At 36.3% G+C, this 18,859-nt stretch overlaps 1 protein-coding gene across 1 annotated transcript; it reads right to left on the bottom strand.

The window, feature by feature from the left end:
* Positions 1-12,204: 12,204 nt before the first annotated feature.
* On the bottom strand, positions 12,205-15,854 carry LOC141437478 (larval cuticle protein LCP-17-like). The gene is made up of 4 exons (XM_074100884.1): positions 15,785-15,854; positions 13,926-14,123; positions 13,011-13,115; positions 12,205-12,447 (listed from the first exon to the last, which is right to left on the bottom strand). The coding sequence occupies exons 1-4, from the start codon at positions 15,785-15,787 to the stop codon at positions 12,271-12,273; spliced, it is 483 nt and encodes a 160-aa protein (XP_073956985.1). The 5' UTR covers positions 15,788-15,854; the 3' UTR covers positions 12,205-12,270.
* Positions 15,855-18,859: the final 3,005 nt, after the last annotated feature.

Raw genomic sequence — 18,859 nt, 5'->3', positions numbered from 1 at the left:
TAGAGGCGACTATGGGACACGTGATGAGAGCGAGCAGCAACATTCTCCATTGCCAACTGAGAACTCTGGACTCCAGCGCAGCACTGCGGTGTGAAAGTTAAGAGAAAATCATCAACATACTACCTGTCCCGTTGTGTCTGTAATCAAATCTTGCAAGTTAAATTCGACCAACTTCCAGTATCGAAAATACAAACTGAGACATGGTTGCTCAGAAAAACCAGAAAAAGAGACCAGCGCTGGGAATCGAACCCAGGTCCTCAGCAATCCGTGATGCGTGCTATAACCCCTACACCACCGCTGGACAGGAATCAAGACACGAATTTCTCCTATGCACACATATCACAGGTTGCTTTTTATTTATTTTTTTAAATACAAAAATACCAAAAAAAAACAATCATAATTTTATTGCTTAGTAGCGACATCTCTTGTCTGGGTGAGCGGTTAGTTCCAAAAGAATGTGACGCCTCTCGATGAGAGCGAAACATAGACGTCGCTAGTGCTGCTGCTTAAGTAGCGTAGTGGAAAAAAGCAACCTGAGATATGTGTGCAAAGGATAAATTCGTGTATATAGCACGCAGCACGTATTGCTGAGGACCTGGGTTCGATTCCCAGCGCTGGTCTCTTTTTCTGGTTTTTATGTGCATCCATGTCTCAGTTTGTATTTTCGATATGGTTTCACGGGATTCCCGTAAAAGTAACGAATTAGGAGTTGTAATAAAAAATGGGTAATTATTTGAGGTGTAAGATAAATGTTACAGAAATAAAAACACACATTTTGATGTGGTCTGTTTTATTTTGAACATAAGGATATGTACCGATAAGATGCTTTATATTATAAGAGATCGATAAAGTTTATTTTGGTTAAAAAAAGCAAAAATCCAATTTTAACGGTAACGAAAATGAGCATCGAGACCACGAAAAAGAACATTTTGTTTATTTTAAAATCTTATAATTGTACTATTTGAATGAAAATCCGATCATAATGAGAAAACGAATAAGCATTATTTAATTAATCAGGTATCAACAGAAATAGACAATCGATATCTATATAAAAAAAAATTAAAACTTGACCACGAAAATGACGACTTCAAATTGTCATTTTTGTAACCTTTTAAATACTATGTAGAAATTACTTAATTAAAGTAAGATTAATAACTTAAACTCACAAACCAAAACAGTTTTCAATACCTTCCCCCCCGTGCAGGTCTACGGTAAACCAGAACGAAATTATGTTACAACAAAATGCTCCTGTAAATGACGAAGTTTTCTTTTAATATTTAGATATATACATTTCACACGTACATTCAGGGCAAAATAATTCTTGAACCTCTCGCCAGTTAACAAAATTGGCGACGCACTGGTCATAATTCCTATAACCACACCTGGAGCAAATGTTGTTGACGGTCAACCATTCTTCGTTTAAATCAATTAAATCAATAACGGCATAAACGATTACACTGTAAAAAGCAGAAAATTCTATAAAAGTGTTCTGTATTTTTTCTACTTGTAGGGAAAATCATCTTTTTCGTGGTCTTTAATCAGTTTCGTGGCCCATAGGACCACGAAAATGATGACCACGAAATTGAAAAGCTCTTACTTTCGCGCTCTGCAGTAAATATCCTATAGATTTGAAGCAAATGAAATCAATATTGAATAACTTAACTGCAAATGACACAGCACCAGTAAAACATTATATTTATTTACCCAATACTCACCAAGTCGCAACCGTAACGAAAATGACGCTCGATCTTTGACGCAAATCTAACTGAACCTTTATTACATTAATTATAGATAAATAATTATGACTTGCGATAAAAATTATACGTTATATTGACGCAGTCTTATTTTCAAAGTTGCTTATAGTTAAAAAGGATTTACAGGAGGTTTGACCTCTTTTTTTTGTTTAAAATATACTTAATAAGTGTGACCACGAAAATGATGGTGTATTTTGGAACAACGGGAAATGTAGAAAAAAATAGTCTTATCAATGTCCTAATTTTTTTATGTTTGCATGCTTGGTATATCATATTATGAACATTCAATCCATGTTTTAAACAGCAAGTTTTTCTATACCTTGTATTTTTTACAATACTACAAAGTAATCAGGGATAATCCGAACCTGACCACGTAACTGACTTTTGTGCAGAAAATTTAAGTTATTGTGGAAAAAAAGATAAAATAGAATAAAGTGTATTTACCGCAAGTTTCAGTGATAATATCCTAAGCAACTTAAAAACAATAAACGATATATTTCTAATTTTATAACTGAAAATTTGAGTCTGAACACTATTGAACCTCTCGAAATAATAACCCAAATACAAAAAGACTTCAAAAAACCCAATCACAACTTCCAGTAGTCAGATTGTCTTGAAATTTGGCATACTTATGTAAATTGCGTGGCAATACAATAATCTGGTAGTGGCATCCTGGTAGTCCGGCCAGGTTCGTCTCCACAGGACGGAACTCTTCAACGCTTAATGGCATCGACTTTAAATTTGGTACGCAAATGTAGTTTGGGTGACAATGCAAGCACAGTCAACAAAAAGTACAGTCAGCTAAAAAGCTTGTACTAAAAATGTTTTTTTTTACCAAAAACTTATTTCCAAGAAAGTTCGCTTCTTATCTCCAACTGATAACCACCATCACACTAAGAAGAAGACCAATTAGCTCGTTGAAGTGGCAATGAGCAGGTTATATTTGACGGCCGGATGGCCAAGTCCCAAGTGGTTAGAGAACCTGACTACGAAGCTTGAGGTACGGGTTCAATTCCCGGCCGGGGCAGATATTTGTAATAATACGAATGTTTGTTCTCGGGTCTTGGATGTTTAATATGTACTTCAGTATGTATTTATCTATATAAGTATGCCTATCCGTTGCCTAGAATCCATAGTACAAGCTTTGCTTAGTTTGGGTCTAGGTAATTGGTGTCAAGTGTCCGATGGTATTTATTTATTTATACGAATCTACAAAGCACGGAGAAACATTAGCCCAAAAAATTTTAATCCTATTATCACTAGGTACCACTAATTTCACTAGCCCTAAAATCAAAAAGCCGAAATTTTATTTTTCCTAACTATTCATTAGCCCTAATCTTAGCATTCCGAATTTACGTTGTACCTAATTTCACTAACCCTAAAATCAAAAACTCGATTTTTTTATTTTTCTAAATATTCCTAATTTCACTAGCCCTAAAAAAAAACCCAGTTTGGAATTTTACTAACTATTCATTAGCTCTAATTTTAGCATTCCAAATTTTCGTTGTACCTAATTTCACTAGCCCTAACATCAAAAAGCTATGACACAGAGGACAGCTCATAAGATGGAAGTACGACACGGAGAGTACGGTGTGGAGAGTAAGACAGCCGGTGAAATTACTGGCACTCTTAGGCCTCTAGGTTGGCAACGCATCTGCAATACCCCTGGTGTTGCAGGTGTTTATGGGCGGTGGTGATCTCTTACCATCAGGAGACCCACTTGCTCGTTTGCCATCCAGTCGAATAAAAAAAAAAAAAAAAAAAAAAGAGAACGGAATGAAAGGAAATAACTAAAAGTATGTATCAATAGTTTTAAAATAAGATAAGATAGAATAGTTCGAAGGGTAATGACCCAAAAGTAAGAAAGATGAAGGACGAAAGAAAGAAATAGTATGTAGAATAAAAGTGCGAGAAGAATAACTACGAGAACTGGAATGTATGAAAAATAGACGATAAGGGCCTCGAGGCATGTCGAGGGCAACAGAATAGGAAAAAAAAATGAAACATTAATTTCTGTCAAATGTATTTATTGGAATACCTTAATTTAGCAGTAAATTGAATGGCACTCAACCTACTTTCTTAGTGGGAGTTATCCTGGCTGCTATAAAAAAAAACCTAAAATCGAAGGCTAAGGTGGAAGCTACGCTCCGCTTCGCTCCCGTCTTAGCCTTCTGAACCTAAACTATCCAAGTCGCTTTTGCTCTCGAACCGTCTTTAGCCATGAACCTTTGTCTCTAGCTCTTAAAAGCCTAAGGTAACCTGCGCTATTATCATAAATTATAATTTGGTGACATTATCATAATTTATGCAGCCAGCCAACAATCACGCTCACACCAACCGGCGTACCGAATGTTCGTACGTGCAACTCTAAGGCACGAACGTAAATACACAACCACCTCAAAATGTTGGTGTATTCACCCGCACGTCCCAGTTAGGTTTTCCCTAATCAGACGACAGCTGGAAACAGATTCTTGATGTTTCCATTAAGTTTGATGTAAAAATTAGACTTACTGGAACCTATAGAAGTGGGGAAAAAAATAATGATTTAAGTACACCATATAATTTTTGGCAAAATAGAGCACAGTGATATGGGAAGTGATCGTTACTGACCTTCAAGGGTCGATAAAGAGCTAAGTATATTATCTCTCTACCTTTCTCTCCTGCGAAAGAGAACAAAAAGAAAAGAAAGAACAAAAAGAAATAAAATAATTATGTGAATTCACGTTGTAATCTTTCTAAAAATAAATAACTAAATAAAAAGAAGAAAAAATAGGCCAGGGATAGTGCAAAAGGATATCCATACTAATATTATAAATGCGAAAGTAACTCTCTGTCTGTCTGTCTGTCTGTCTGTTACGCTTTCACGTCTAAACCGCTGAACGGATTTTGATGAAATTTGGTACAGAGATAGAATAGACCTCGGGAAAGAACATAGGCTATCTTTTATCGCGAAAAGAGGCTTTAAGGGGTTGAAATAGGGGATGAAAGTTTATATGGTGGAAGTTCGTCGCTGTTGATGATAAAACCATGAAACTTGGAATTTAGGCACTTAATCCATACTATATAATATTATAAATGCGAAAGTAACTCTGTCTGTCTGTCTCTGTCTGTCTGTCTGTCTGTTACGCTTTCACGCCTAAACCGCTGAACGGATTTTGATGAAATTTGGTACAGAGATAGAATAGACCTTGGGAAAGAACATAGGCTATCTTTTATCGCGAAAAAGAGGCTTTAAGGGGTTGAAATAGGGGATGAAAGTTTATATGGTGGAAGTTCGTCGCTGTTGATGATAAAACCATGAAACTTGGAATTTAGGCACTTAATAAGAAATAAATCGATATTTGGTTGACCTTTTTTTGAAAACTCGACCTATGAGGGGATGAAATAGGGGATGAAAGTGTATATGGAAGGTAGTCATTTCGAAGATAAATCGAGAAGGCAACGGAGTGGAGTGGAGGCAACAGATGGAGCGGAGACAATGCAGGCTACAGCGGAGGCAGTGAAGTAGAGCGGAGGCAGCGGAGTGGAGCTGACGCTGCTGAGCGGAGCGGAGGCTGGCGGAGCGGAGGCTGGCGGAACAGAGCGGAGGCAGTGGAGCGGAGCGGAGACAATGGAGCGGAGGCATCGGAGCGGAGGCAGGGAGGCAACGGAGTGGAGCGGAGGCAACGGAGTGGAGCGGAGGCAACGGATAGAGCGGAGACAATCTAGGCTGCAGCGGAGGCAGTCAAGTAGAGCGGAGGCAGCGGAGCGGAGCTGACGCTGCTGAGCGGATCGGAGGCTGGCGGAGCGGAGGCTGTGGAGAGGAGGCAGCGGAGCGGAGGCAGTGGAACGGAGCGGACGCTGCTGAGCGGAGCGGAGGCTGTGGAGCTGATTGATGGTGATGGTGATGATAGTGGTGCTGATTATGATGATTGGTGATGATGATGGTGATTGTGGTGATAAATGATCGATGATGATGAATAACAAAAAAAAAATGTTTATGAAAAAGTTCTTCATTTGAAAACTTTACCTGCGAGGGGATGTTAGCAGAGGGGATGATGCAGTGTTAGCAGAACCTTCTAAGCTCATAAGAATAATGTACGCAATGTGAGGTCATCATGAAAAATTTATGATTTTCAGATTTTTCTTATTTATTGTGCTATAAGAGCCACTTTTATGCAAGATTCCAAGTTTCTAAGACAGCCGGCAGTGCGCTATAACTTTTTCTGTTAAGGCGATTTGTATGAAATCACCTCTTTAATGACTGTAGCTTTTGTTTGCCTTGACTTAGAAGTTTGATTTTTTCACAGCTTTCGGGACTATTGGCCTGAGTTTAGGGGTTTATAATTTCAACTCGATACCGATACTCCGTTAGATAAAGGGTCTTGACAGACAGACGGACGGACGGACAGAAAAGTGATCCTACAAGGGTACAATTTTTGCCTCTTGAGGAACGGAACCCTAAAAATCATTTGATCCGGATAAACAAAAAAAATACTTTATATTTATAGCAATGTATTGAAATGGTTATTTTCAGTAAGCCGTAGAAGTTTCTATGTGCTATTATTGGCAGAATAGGTATCCTAAATAAATTAAATACTTTCCAAAGTTACTATTCCACGCGGACGAAGTCGCGGGCAAAAGCTAGTAGGTATATAAATAAGCTAAATATGACAGATAAACATGCACTTATGGTAGCGAAGAAGCAATTAATTGAGATGGACCTCCGTAAGGTAAAGTCTAAATCAATCAATTAGATCCTATTATCAATCGTTAGACTTTACAATGCTATAGAATCTATAGTTTAGATACACAGGTACACAGGTTAAACTTATAGCACCAGTTTATTTTAGTGACCTGTGCGGTTGGTGTCGATTTTTTCAAATTGATGAACTGGATCTTGAATCCTATTCGAGGTCATTTTTGAGAGATTTATTGCGTTTAGAAGAGCGTTAAGTATTAGCATCTTCATTTTATAAAATCACGAGCTTTTCCCGTGGGTTTACTCGCGAGAATCATTAAGTCTGGCAATCTGAATGGATATACTCCGATATTTAGGTAACTAAAGTCTATTGTTAAAGTTATTGTCTTAATTTTCATTTCTTCACTTTGCTCACCCGCGTTTTCAAGATAGCTACGTTCATGCAAGAAACGTGTTCATGCAGCACCTTCAACTCCACACTCTAAGAACACACACAAATCACACAAACCCATCTATTACCACCACATTACACTGATGCGGTTCGAACTCAACCAGAGCTCACCTTCAGAGCAACACAACCGTTCCCCATGCTACCAGATGTTTGAGCAGTGATGTTTTTGCATCTGGTGGCGTGGTAGATGGTAAACACAAGTGAAAAATGTCATGTCTCTACACTTAACAATAGGGATGTCCCAATTTTTGACAACATATAATAAATCGAAAACCATTTGGAGAAATAGGCTTTGTGAAGCGTTTTCAGGAATCAGATTCCAAAAATGTGATAAACTGAATTAAAGAAACAAAATTTAAGTAATGACCCTCATTTGACCCCTGCAGTGTCCCGTCACAAAGGCAGTTATAAAGCAGGTCTACACTCTTAAACAAATTGACAGTTTGAAATGTGGCTGTCCTGCTAATAATAGCAAAGAGTGACAAAGATATAACTTAAATCACATGATGCGCACCCGGCTTTAAACAGTTGTCATTTATCGTAAAGTCTGAAATGTATACGAGTATTTCCAATGTATTTTTACAAATTAAATTTTTAAATTACTAAGTTACAAGTAAATGCAAAAGAATTTAAATATCAGATGAAAAATATCTATTTACTATCACACTATTAAACAAACAGGAATTATCGAAGCTAAAAGAAGAGAAATAAATGAAACTATTTGTCATGGTTCATTTAGGACCCTAAGCCGTGCTTGAATTATTGTCAAATTGTAATGCCACAGATTATGTTATGTATGACCTGAATTTTTCTAGGCAATGGAACGTGGCTGTCTCACTGTGACGTCATCCAGCGTATTTCGTAAAAAAATATAAAAAATTTAATACTCATCCAAATTCAAAACCAATGAAAAGGTTTCTGAAAATCTCCTATACTTTCCAAAAATAAAATAAAAACTTTAGGTTATTTTTTTGGTGCATCCCAATTGCTTCGCTCGCGTTAAATTCGGGGTAACATAGATATACTTTCTACAATCCTATTTTTCCTGTTTTGATTGATTTTTCGGAGCATTATGTGGAACAGACAATCGATGTTTTAGACAGATGGTGCAAACTATTGGAATTCAAAAATCGACCTAAATAATCATAATTCATACAAACTTTGAACTCTTGTTTTGCATATTCAGGGGTTGAATTCCAAAAGACGTTAAATTACCTTTTCACCTCAGCACCTCAAACAGGCAGGTTTTGCTATGAGAAATCAGTGAGCAAAATCGCATTTTGCTCACTCCGTGAGACAAAGTAACTTTTTAATTATTTTTTTTAAATGCTGAGTACAGTGTTGGGTCTACTCACTGAATTCCAAATATTTGAACTTTACTTTGATCTGTCATTTCACTTCAACTCGAAAAAAGCAAGAGATAGGATCAAATTTGTCGATTACAAACTAAAATTAAATTTTTGGTATTAAAAATATATCGAAATATTTCCAAAATGTAAATTTTCCCGATCTTTTAATAAAGTATGCAACCTCGTTGCACGAAAGCCGCTTCTCTTGTTTTTTTTTTATAAAAGAATTCCGTATACTGCCTCTACAGTATAATTATTATTTGTTAAATTCAATGATTTTTTAACAAATCTATTTATGTTTATGTAATAGAAATCTTAATAAAAATCATATTTAAAGGTTTAATTGTTCAACCTTTTCAATTACCCTGAGATGAGGCTTTTTGCAGTAGGTATTAAAAAATAAGTGTGACATTAGTACAAGAAGTTAAGATTGCATGTTATGAGTATGCGATTTGTATTGTAGCTACTGGAGTCTTTTTATGGTTTTAAATGTAATTATTATAATTATTTGATAATAATCGGATTCTATTTTAAAAAAATGTGTTTGTTTTGTAAACAGGTAGGTATATGTGGTTTTATTCTTATGGTACATTTAAATTATGTTCTCGCTGCTGAGGTGAAAAATTGTATGTGTCACACGAGACCAAAGTTTTTTTGCATCTCGTGTATTTCAATCCCTTGCTGATCTCAGGATTCTAACCTAGAATCACTCGCTAACGCTCGTGATTCAATTATAGAATCCTTCGCTTACTCGGGATTCAAAATCAACACTCGCAACAAAAAACAACTTTGCTCTCTTGTTGCACAAATAACTAATGTGTTTCTCTTGCCCGCGACATCGTACACGATATAGGATAATTCCCGCGGGATAAGAATAAGTGAATGGACGGTCAGAACAAAACTATAAGGGTTCCGTTTTGTCGTTTCGACTACGGAACCTAAAAATCTGCTTTTAAGTCCAAAGGTTTAGGCTGAGCGTTAATGAGTCAGTGAGTCAGGTCTTCTCTTTTTATATATAGATACATTAATTTACAGAAGGGTATTTTTTGTGGAATTTCGAAGAAAAACTCTATCTAATCTTAACAAATTAAACATCTGTTCTGAATTCATTCGCTGTTTCATAATCCTAACATAAAAAATAACGTTTTTCTTATACGAATTTCCATCCCCCTTTTTACCCCCTCAGTGACGAAATTTTAAAAAATAGTGAATCACGTATTTATTTCTATTCGAGAGTCGTTCACTTAGTTTCAGAAACATAGGTACTTATAATTGCAAAAATAAATTTCCTCATGAAAACTTCCATCACCTTTTAAACCTACCTTTAGGGGTAGAATTATCAAAAAATGTGAGATGCATGTTCTTTTATTGTCCTTGAAGAAAAATATTTTTAAGTTTCATAATTTTAACCTAAAAAATAACGTTTTCGATACACAAATTTCCACCTCCCTTTTACCCATTAGTGGTAGAATTTTTAAAAAATGGTGAGTTACATATTCTTTTTATTTATTCTGTTCAAAAGCCATTCTAGAAAAATTCTGAATCATAGTTTTAAAAACAACGTTTTTTATCATGTAAATTTCCATCCCCCTTTTAAACTTTTTAGGGTAGAATTATCAAAAAATGTGAAATATGAGATGAGTTAGTTAAAACGTGTTCTTTTATTTCTCGTCACTTCAGTGTTCATTAAACCCTAAAATAATCAAATAACATTTTTCCGATAAAAAATGATATCTTCAATAATATTTTTTTTCCCATACAAACTTTCACCCCCCCTTTTTAGAGTTTCAGAAACATACTCGTAATTGTAAAAATAACGTTTTTCTCATGCAAACTTCCATCCCCTTTTAAACTCTTTAAGGGTAGGATTATGAAAAAATGTGAAATATGAAACATGAACTATTCTTTAATTTCTCTTCACTTCAATGTTCATTAAGTTTCATAAAACTAAGCCTAAAAGTTTTCTTCTACCCCCCCCCCCTTTTCCACCTCCAGAGTTTCCAAAACCAATTATATTATAGTGTTCTTTCATTTGTCTTCAAAACTACATGTTTCCGTACTAACTTCCTCCCCCCTTTTTACCCCCTCAGAGGTAGAATTTTCAAAAACAGAGAAACACGTAGTTGTTTAATTATGTTTAAGAGCAATTTCACAAAGTTTTATAACGATATCTTCAATAATATATTATTATATTTTCCTATACAAACTTTCACCCCCCTTTTTTACCCTTTTAGGGAAGAATTTTCAAAAATGGCGAAATACGTGTTCACTTATATTTTTAGAAGAATGTTTTCCCCAAATTTCATAGTCACAACTTTAGAAATAACAATTTTACATACTAACGTTCTCCCCCCCTTTTCACCCCCTTAGGGGATGAATTTCGAAAAATCCTTTCTTATCTCGTGTAAATGTCGTAAAAGGAACCTCTGTGCAAAATTTCAGCTTTCTAGGTTCAAGGGTTTGGGCTGGGCGTTGATGAGTCAGTGATGTATCAGGGGGCCTACCACGCTCTCTTAATACGATTCAGTTTAGGCTCTAAACTGAACTGCATCGCTATTTCGTACCACGACGTTACTTTTGCGATTCAGTTCAAGCACGGTTCAGCGACAGCGATACAGACATTTTCATTCACTCACTTCAAGCGGTTTTCTTACCATGACGCTTAACTTGAGTGGGAATTGAATCGCTTCAGTGTCTAATTTAGCAATTCAGTATAAGTTACTCATTCTGTCAATTATTTTGGACTTCTAAGTATTTTACTTGGAATATTTTTCAAACTTCAACAACTTTTTAACTTTTATTCAAGTTTTATAACTTTTCATAGGTACTCCTCACGACATTGTGCTTATTAACTCCTCATTGATAAAACTAATTTTTCAGTGAGAAAAGAGACTCGTGGATAAGTGACAGCGTAAACATTATTTGGAATCAGCACAACGGTTGCTAAGAACACGGAATGACATAGTGTTAGGGTTTTCCAAAATAAAGAGGTTTTAGTATACAATATTTGGTTTGCATATAGCGGCATCCCTTTCGCGACTTAGCGTTTCAGTTTCGGACCAGAGACAATATCGGTTTTTCATTCACTTGTAAACCATTGAGACCCAGCTCTGAGAAATAAACGTCGTGGTACCAATTTCGACGATTCAGTTTAGGTGCCTAAATTGAACTGCTCTGCGTTTGGGTCGTTTATGAAAAGATCATGGTAGGCCCCCAGGACTTTTATTTTTCTATATATAGATTATTATTATATAGATTCATATTACATACAATAGACTTGTCTGTCAACTTGAAAGTTTGACTTTAGCGACATATTCATTTGATAGAAACTTGTTTATAAATTGATAGACCACTTATGTATTTGGCTGATGGTACATCCTTTAGGTTCTGACCACTCTTTCAAGAGCAATTAACTAAAAAGAAACAGTAATCAAATAATAATATGATAACAGCTACAAAAATTTTGGCTCTTGATCAAGGCCTTCTATGTGCGGCAACCGATGCCGTCAAGGAACCGCTTAAAGTACTAACCCTAGTTAATTATTTTAGCTACATAATGATAGCTCTGGTTGAGGTGTACCCGACAGATATGTGTTAAAAGAGACCACACAAGAGAGATCGCTCTGGCTGGTCTTACGTCCATATAGTCGCTTGCCGCCGCGTCAGTGCCTTTGGTTTTAGAGCCGGCTGGCATGGCAAGAGACGATGGCAAGGGTTCAGACGGGATCACGCTACATGCGTTGATACTTTCGCTCTGTCCCACATCCAGGGAACACTCGGCACGGCTCACAACCCGGTGCTGCGGCTGCTCAGGCCCCACCCCTCCAGCGTCGCAAGTACTCCTCCTTACAAAAGACATTAGGACTTTGGTCAGCCGACATTGAATCTTTCATAAAGGCCCTATCTTCCCGGTTGGTCGACACTCGGCAGGATCAAAGTAAAATGGTGGCAAGAAAGAAAACAAAATAATTCAAATAAAACTTTGTATTATCTTATAATCTAAATGGCAGTGGGAAATCGTTTGTCAGAATATGTTCAGAATCTGCCGTAGGGTTTGCCGAAGGCGGACTGGGCGGGCTTATTGTAAGTTGGGGCAGCGACCTGGACGACCCTGGCGGCGACATTCTCAGCGGGTGCGGGGTGGGCGGCGATCCATTCCAGAGCACGAGCGATCTGTGGAGGGATCTGAGGCGCTACGGGGAGGTGGTCACCCTGGAAAAAGGAAAAGTATGAGAAAATTGTACAACATAACGGGCAAAGTTATGCAAAGCAGCTAGGTAAAGAAGTATAAGATAAGTAGTATTAGTTAGTACCGTATGGCGCACGCGTATTAAGGGCAGCGCTACTCTTAGTGCTGTAATGTTATTTGGAACTTAGAAGACGTAACTTGTATAATAGTTTCAAGAGATGGCACCACACACTACTATTGACGTTCTATAAACGATCAAAGTAGATAATCGACTGGATTGGTCGTGGGGCGCTTAACATAATAAGTCAAGAGATGTCATACCAGCCATAAGGCGAAGCAGGCGAGATAGGCGCGCGTACAAAAAAATTAAAAACGTTTCATGGAATGATAATTTGACTGACTAATTTATGTCTTCGATGACAATATGTATAACTTATTGTTTTTTTTTTTAACGCATGTTGTCAAGTTATTTTATCAGTTAAAACGGCTGAAAAAGGTACTCCAACATGGTTTACCCTGCCCTGGTAGAGTTACTCGGCAAATACTAAATAATCGCTTGAATAAAATAGGGAAATAGATGTTTTACCTTAGGTTGGAAACCATTTTCGTCGGCGACGTAGCTCACTTCGACGGGGGTTCCATCAGGGCTGGTGTATCTGAACTGTCCCGCCACGGATTGAGATGCGTGATCCTATATAAAGGCAAAAAGGTAACATTGTTTTAAACTATGTAATAATCGCATTATTATCTTGAAACGAAATAAATTGTAGAGCTGTCTGCTCGGTCACTGAACGAATCGTTCTCAGTTGTACTAGTTAGTACAGTCGTATTTTAAGTTTAGAATAGTTTTATGTAAAAAAAAATTGAGCAAAGTAATGTATTTTTATTAGCTCGTAATGATGGCAAGAGACCTGACGGAATGACGCTTGTTCCTTGGCAAATGGGACGGCCGCTTATTTGGGACGCCACATGTGTGGACACATTGGCGCCGTCTCATCTTGCTTTGACATCATTGATGGCTGGTGCGGCGGCTGCAACGGCCGAAACAGCAAAATGCCGTAAATATGAGAATCTGGCAAACAATTTCATATTTGCGGCTTTTGCTGTTGAAACGCTTGGTCCGTGGGGTCACGAAGAAAAAAAGCTATTTAATTTTTTTAATAAGAAGCTAGCCCGTTCTACTGATGACCGTAAGGTCAACGTATCGGCATTGCCATACAACGAAGAAACGCAGCCAGCCTTACGGGCACCCTGCCCAATAGCAGCGACTTGGGTGATATTTGTAAATATAAATTTTTAGGATTAGAGTAAGTTAGTTTTAGTTCTATTTTTATTTATTTTTGTTAATAATAATTATTTTACGTAGTATTTGTTTCTTTATAATTAAAAAATACATTACTTTGTGTAATTAGTTTTAATTTAGTTACCTATTTAAATGGTTTTTCTGTGAATCGAATATGTGTAGTTAAATTGGAAATATCGGAACTTGTTCTTGACTTACCGAGTTGAAGTCCTTGATGTCACCTTGAGCGCTGGCAGCGATACCGTTGCTGGTCTCATAGGCGTACTGGAAACCGTCAGGCTTGACGTCAGCGTCGGACCTGAGGACTTGCGCAACAGCGTCCGCGGAGTGGCCGACCACGTGGGAAACGTCCGCACTGGCGACTGCCACGGCAAGGGCGAATGCAACTAGGAATTTCTGAAAGGAGGACTATATTAACACTTTTTAGGGTTCCGGAGCCAAAATGGCAAAACGGAACCCTTATAGTTTCGCCATGTCTGTCTGTCTGTCTGTCTGTCTTTCTGTCTGTCTGTCCGTCCGCGGCTTTGCTCAGAGACTATCAATGCTAGAAAGCTGTAATTTAGCTGTAAACTATGCCTACAAAATGGTACAGTTAAAAAATACAAAAAAGTTTTTTTTTAATGTACCTCCCATAGACATAAAGTGGGGGTGTTTTTTATCCTCATCCAACCCTATAGTGTGGGGTATCGTTGGATAGGTCTTTTTTTCGATTCAGTGATTTGTTTGCGAAATATTCAACTTTAAAGTGCAAATTTTCATTAAAATCGAGCGTCCCCCCCCCCTCTAAAATCTAAACCGGTGGGTGGAAAAATTTGAAGAAATTCAGGATGGTAGTTAATATATCAAACTTTCAAGGAAAACTATAATGGCTAAGTTTGCTTGAGAATTATTAGTAGTTTATGAGTAAATAGCAGCCTAAGGTATAAAATATACCTAAACTTGGAAGATTCCGTATAAAATACGAAGTATAATGGCTACGGAACCCTATTTTGGGCGTGTCCGACACGCTCTTGGCCAGCTTTTTTTTTAAATCCGTACACAATAAAACAATAGAAAAGCGAAGCTGGCACGGCAAATCTAGAATGGTCTGCTGATCGCAATGCACAAAACGCTGCTGTACGCGGTATATGGCGTCGGACGCGTATTGTATTAAAAACGTCAAAAATTGTCAGGGATGGTTCTTAAACATGTTTTATCAAAATCGGTTCAGCTGGTTTTGAGATATTGAACTCTGAAGTGACAATGTCGGGGGTTTTCCAACTTTTTGTTGGTTAGGTTAGGTTAAGTTAGGTTAGGTTAAATAGTTCCATTGTCTTTTAGCTTCTACCCTTTAAAGCAACTATTGAGCTTCATTTTAAAGATTGTATTTAAATTGCAAATTTTACAAGTCGAATCCTATTGATTGTATTGACTTGCAATTTGGTGCGGACATGTTGTTTGGATGACAACAAAAGTACAGTCAGACTAGAAGCTTACTACAGAGTCTACAGAAAAGAAATTACTACAAAAACTTTTTTCATGATTTACGACGTTACAAGTAATGAAAGAACCACAGCGACTTCTTTTCGCTTTCATTCCTTTAAAATTACTGGAAGATTTATTGTTATAAAATAACAAACGTGAAATGATGATGTTATAGTTCTTCCCTAACTTTTCAGTGGAAAAACTCTAGAACTTTATTTTTATTGCAAATGAAGTAGATACATACATACCATTTAATAATAGCTATTGTAAATCTGTTCAAAAAAATATACTTCGTTGTGTTTCTTGCCGGATTCTTATCAAGAGGTTTTTCCGAACCGGTGGTACATTTTTTTGACATTCATAAGTGCTTGTTATCGCCTAAATTGAATTAAGATATTGTGACTTTGACTGTAAAACTAGAAGTATGTATAATGCGATTTTTGCGGATACTTTTAGTTCAAAAATGGAACTTTTCCCTCTAACTTGGCGTTAGTACGTCCTGGTTTAAAACAAATTGAGCCCTCAACACAAAACGCTTCAATATTTTTACCACTAGCTATATTAAATAGTTAAAATGCTTGCAAGTCACTTACCATTTTGCTAGGTAGGTCGTTCGAGAACAGTCTGAACAACAAATAATATGTTTCTCCTTATATACCCAAGTATCATCTCAAAAAGATTAAATTAAAAATCTCGTTTCTTACTTTGCCCTCAAGAAGATGACGTGGGCGCAGACGCGACAAATCAGTTTAGCGATTATCATACCTACATTGGAGTAAAACTTACTTGAATGAATAGACTTAATACGTTGACGTTTTTAGCTGTTTTTACCCGACTGCCCGAAGGAGGGTTATGTTTTTCAAGCGTATGTATGTATGTAAGTATGTCCATTTCTTTGGTCCTCACTGCAGCCTAAACGGCTGGACGGATTGTAACTTATGAGGTATCATTGGATTCGTAATAACTGTCAGAGTGACATAGGGTATATAATATTTCAATATGGCGTCTGCGAAAAAAAAATATGGCGAAGGAATAAAAATATATATTTTGTATTGTAACAATATGGGAATCAAATGAAAGCTAATAATTAGCCCATTCTAAATATATATGGGTAATAATACTTTTAATATACTATTTTCACAGAAATATCAAAAAGTATAAAATAAAAAACATTAAATTTAAAAAATCAAAAAACCCGACTCCCTTAAAAACTAAAAGGAAGAGAATAAGTCTAGTGGTCTAGAAGCCTGTCAAGAAGCTCATTTAAGCTTCAACAGTCGGGACTCATTCAAATAGTAACCAGCTCAAAAAAAATTGGTAATGGGTTCCGACTGTTGAACCTTAAATGGGCTTCTTGACAGAGTTCTAGACCACTAGACTTATTTTCTTTCTTTTAGTTTTTAAGGCAGTCGGGTTTTATTGTTTTTTTAAATTTAATGTTTTTTATTAGACTTCAGAGCCACGTGCAGTCTTTGGTAGATGGGTGAAGCCGAGATTTTTGCCACAAAACGTATAATCTAACTGTGTGCCTCATTCTTTACGGTTCCGGAGCCAAAATAGCAATAACGGAACCCTTATAGTTTCGCCATGTCAGTCTGCCTGTCCGTCCGCGGCTTTGCTCAGAGACTATCAATGCTAGAAAGCTATTATTTTGCACGGATACATATGTAAACTATGCCGACAAAACGGTACAATAAAACATAAAAAAAAAACATTTTTAGGGTACCTCCCATAGACGTAAAGTGGGGGTGATTTTTTTTTCTCATCCAACCCTATGGTGTGGGGTATCGTTGGATAGGTCTTTAAAAACATTAGGGATTTGCTAAGACGATTTTTCGATTCAGTGATTTGTTTGCGAAATACAACTTTAAAGTGCTAATTTTCACTAAAATCTGAAACGGTAAGTGGAAAAATTTTAAAAATTCAGGATGGTAGTATGTATATCAAACTTTCAAGGAAAACTATAACGGCTAAGTTTGCTTGAGAATTATTAGTAGTTTAAGAGTAAACAGTAGCCTAAGGTATAAAATATACCTAATCTTGGAAGATTCCGTATAAAATACGAAGTCCTTAGAAAAATATTACTTAATTTTTTCGTAATAGCTAACAAATTTTCACAAAAAACGGATGAAGACATTTTTGTGATTATAACGTTTGATTCGACGTTATGAAATAATAGTCACCTAGCCGCCTTTTAAATAACATTTCGTTTTAAAAAAATAATTTTTAAAAATTTGGTACCATTTTATTTGCGTTATTTTCATTGCGCAACCATCATCTCTCTATTTTGTTGAGTAAAACAGTAAGCAGATTTGTATCTGAGTTGTGGCAACACCAAAGTATACCTTATCCATCCATGGCCAACGAGGCAGTAACTGCCATACTTTTCGAGTCTGATGTTAACTTCGTTCAGAGGGAAATACGCGGATACCTTTTACGCGGAGTCCATTTTATGAGATTCCAAAGTAAGTTTTTAATTAATATCTGTTATTGTATTGTATTTGCGCGATATTATTAAGGTGTGTGTACTCTTTTTTAGGCTAAATTAACTTGCATAAACAGCTTATTTATTTAATTATTATGGGTTCCTTGTGCGCCACAGTCACGCAGAAATGACTTTGTCACTTTGCGATACCAGTGGCGCAGCATTTGCGCCCTTTTACTGTGCTCTACCGAATAAAGATTGCATGCACACATAAAGTTTCCTGTTTTCGGGTATTTTCTATTGCTTCCGACATGGTTTCCAAAGCACTAATGATAAAAGAATAACTTTCCTTCTATATTTGTGGTTTTGTACCCGAATGGATTAAATCTTAATGCGTTTTATGTTTATGTATATTAATATATACAAGTACAACCTCGAACTGCAAAATATTTATTGATTTACCTGACTATACATAGCCTATACATTACCTTTTACAGGCTAGTGTAAGCTATAACTGCCATATTTATTTTCAGATGCCTCTGACTCAGTCAGAAAAATCAAAAAGATATCGGAAAAAACAAAAAATAACGAAGCCCGAAAAATATTTAGAGATGATAAAGAAAAAATAAATAAGAGCCATAAAATCAATTACGAAAATAAAACCTGATTTACAAAAAGAAGAACACAGGTTAAAATTGTTACAGAAAAAAAACAGTCTTTGGCAAACTTCGGAAGGCAGAGTATTATTTGAGACGTCAGACGTCAATAGGTAGCAGTTTTATTTTGTTATTTTTGATAAAAAAATTCAAAAAAGAAAAAGATCAATTTGAGCGTTTTTATTGTGATTAAGAAACGATTTATTTGTGATTTCAGAGTTTTCAGTGATTTTTTTTTGACATTCCGTATCAAAGTAGTCTTTTTTTTATTTTGTAGCTACCTATGATCCAAACTCTGCAAAAAGCTTACTAGTCCTGTTTAGTTATGGGCATGATGACTTTTTATCAATAATATCAATCGATTCTATTCTTAAAAATGATCAAAATATATCTGTATGCGATCAACTACATGCTTTTGAGCCCTTCGAAAGTCAAAAATCAGCTTTAAAGCTTCACACATTATTATGGTAGATAATATAATATAGACAATATAGTATAAGCATGGGCTGTCGCTTCTCATACATGACACAATCTTTGAATTAATTCAGTGATGATATTACCTCAACCGACATTTTGATAAATTTATG

The sequence above is a fragment of the Choristoneura fumiferana genome, chromosome 17, assembly GCF_025370935.1.
Source record: "Choristoneura fumiferana chromosome 17, NRCan_CFum_1, whole genome shotgun sequence".
In the NCBI taxonomy this organism is placed as follows: Eukaryota; Metazoa; Arthropoda; class Insecta; order Lepidoptera; family Tortricidae; genus Choristoneura; species Choristoneura fumiferana.
Note: the sequence above shows the minus strand (reverse complement) of the source record. Positions and strands in the feature narration are given on the sequence as shown.

What these genes read in the sequence shown, in the direction of transcription:
- LOC141437478 (XM_074100884.1), bottom strand. An exon ending in ACATCAAGGACTTCAACTCG is followed by an intron (nt 13,116 to 13,925) that starts GTAAGTCAAGAA and finishes GCCTTTATATAG; the next exon opens with GATCACGCATCTCAATCCGT. An exon ending in AAAATGGTTTCCAACCTAAG is followed by an intron (nt 12,448 to 13,010) that starts GTAAAACATCTA and finishes TCCTTTTTCCAG; the next exon opens with GGTGACCACCTCCCCGTAGC.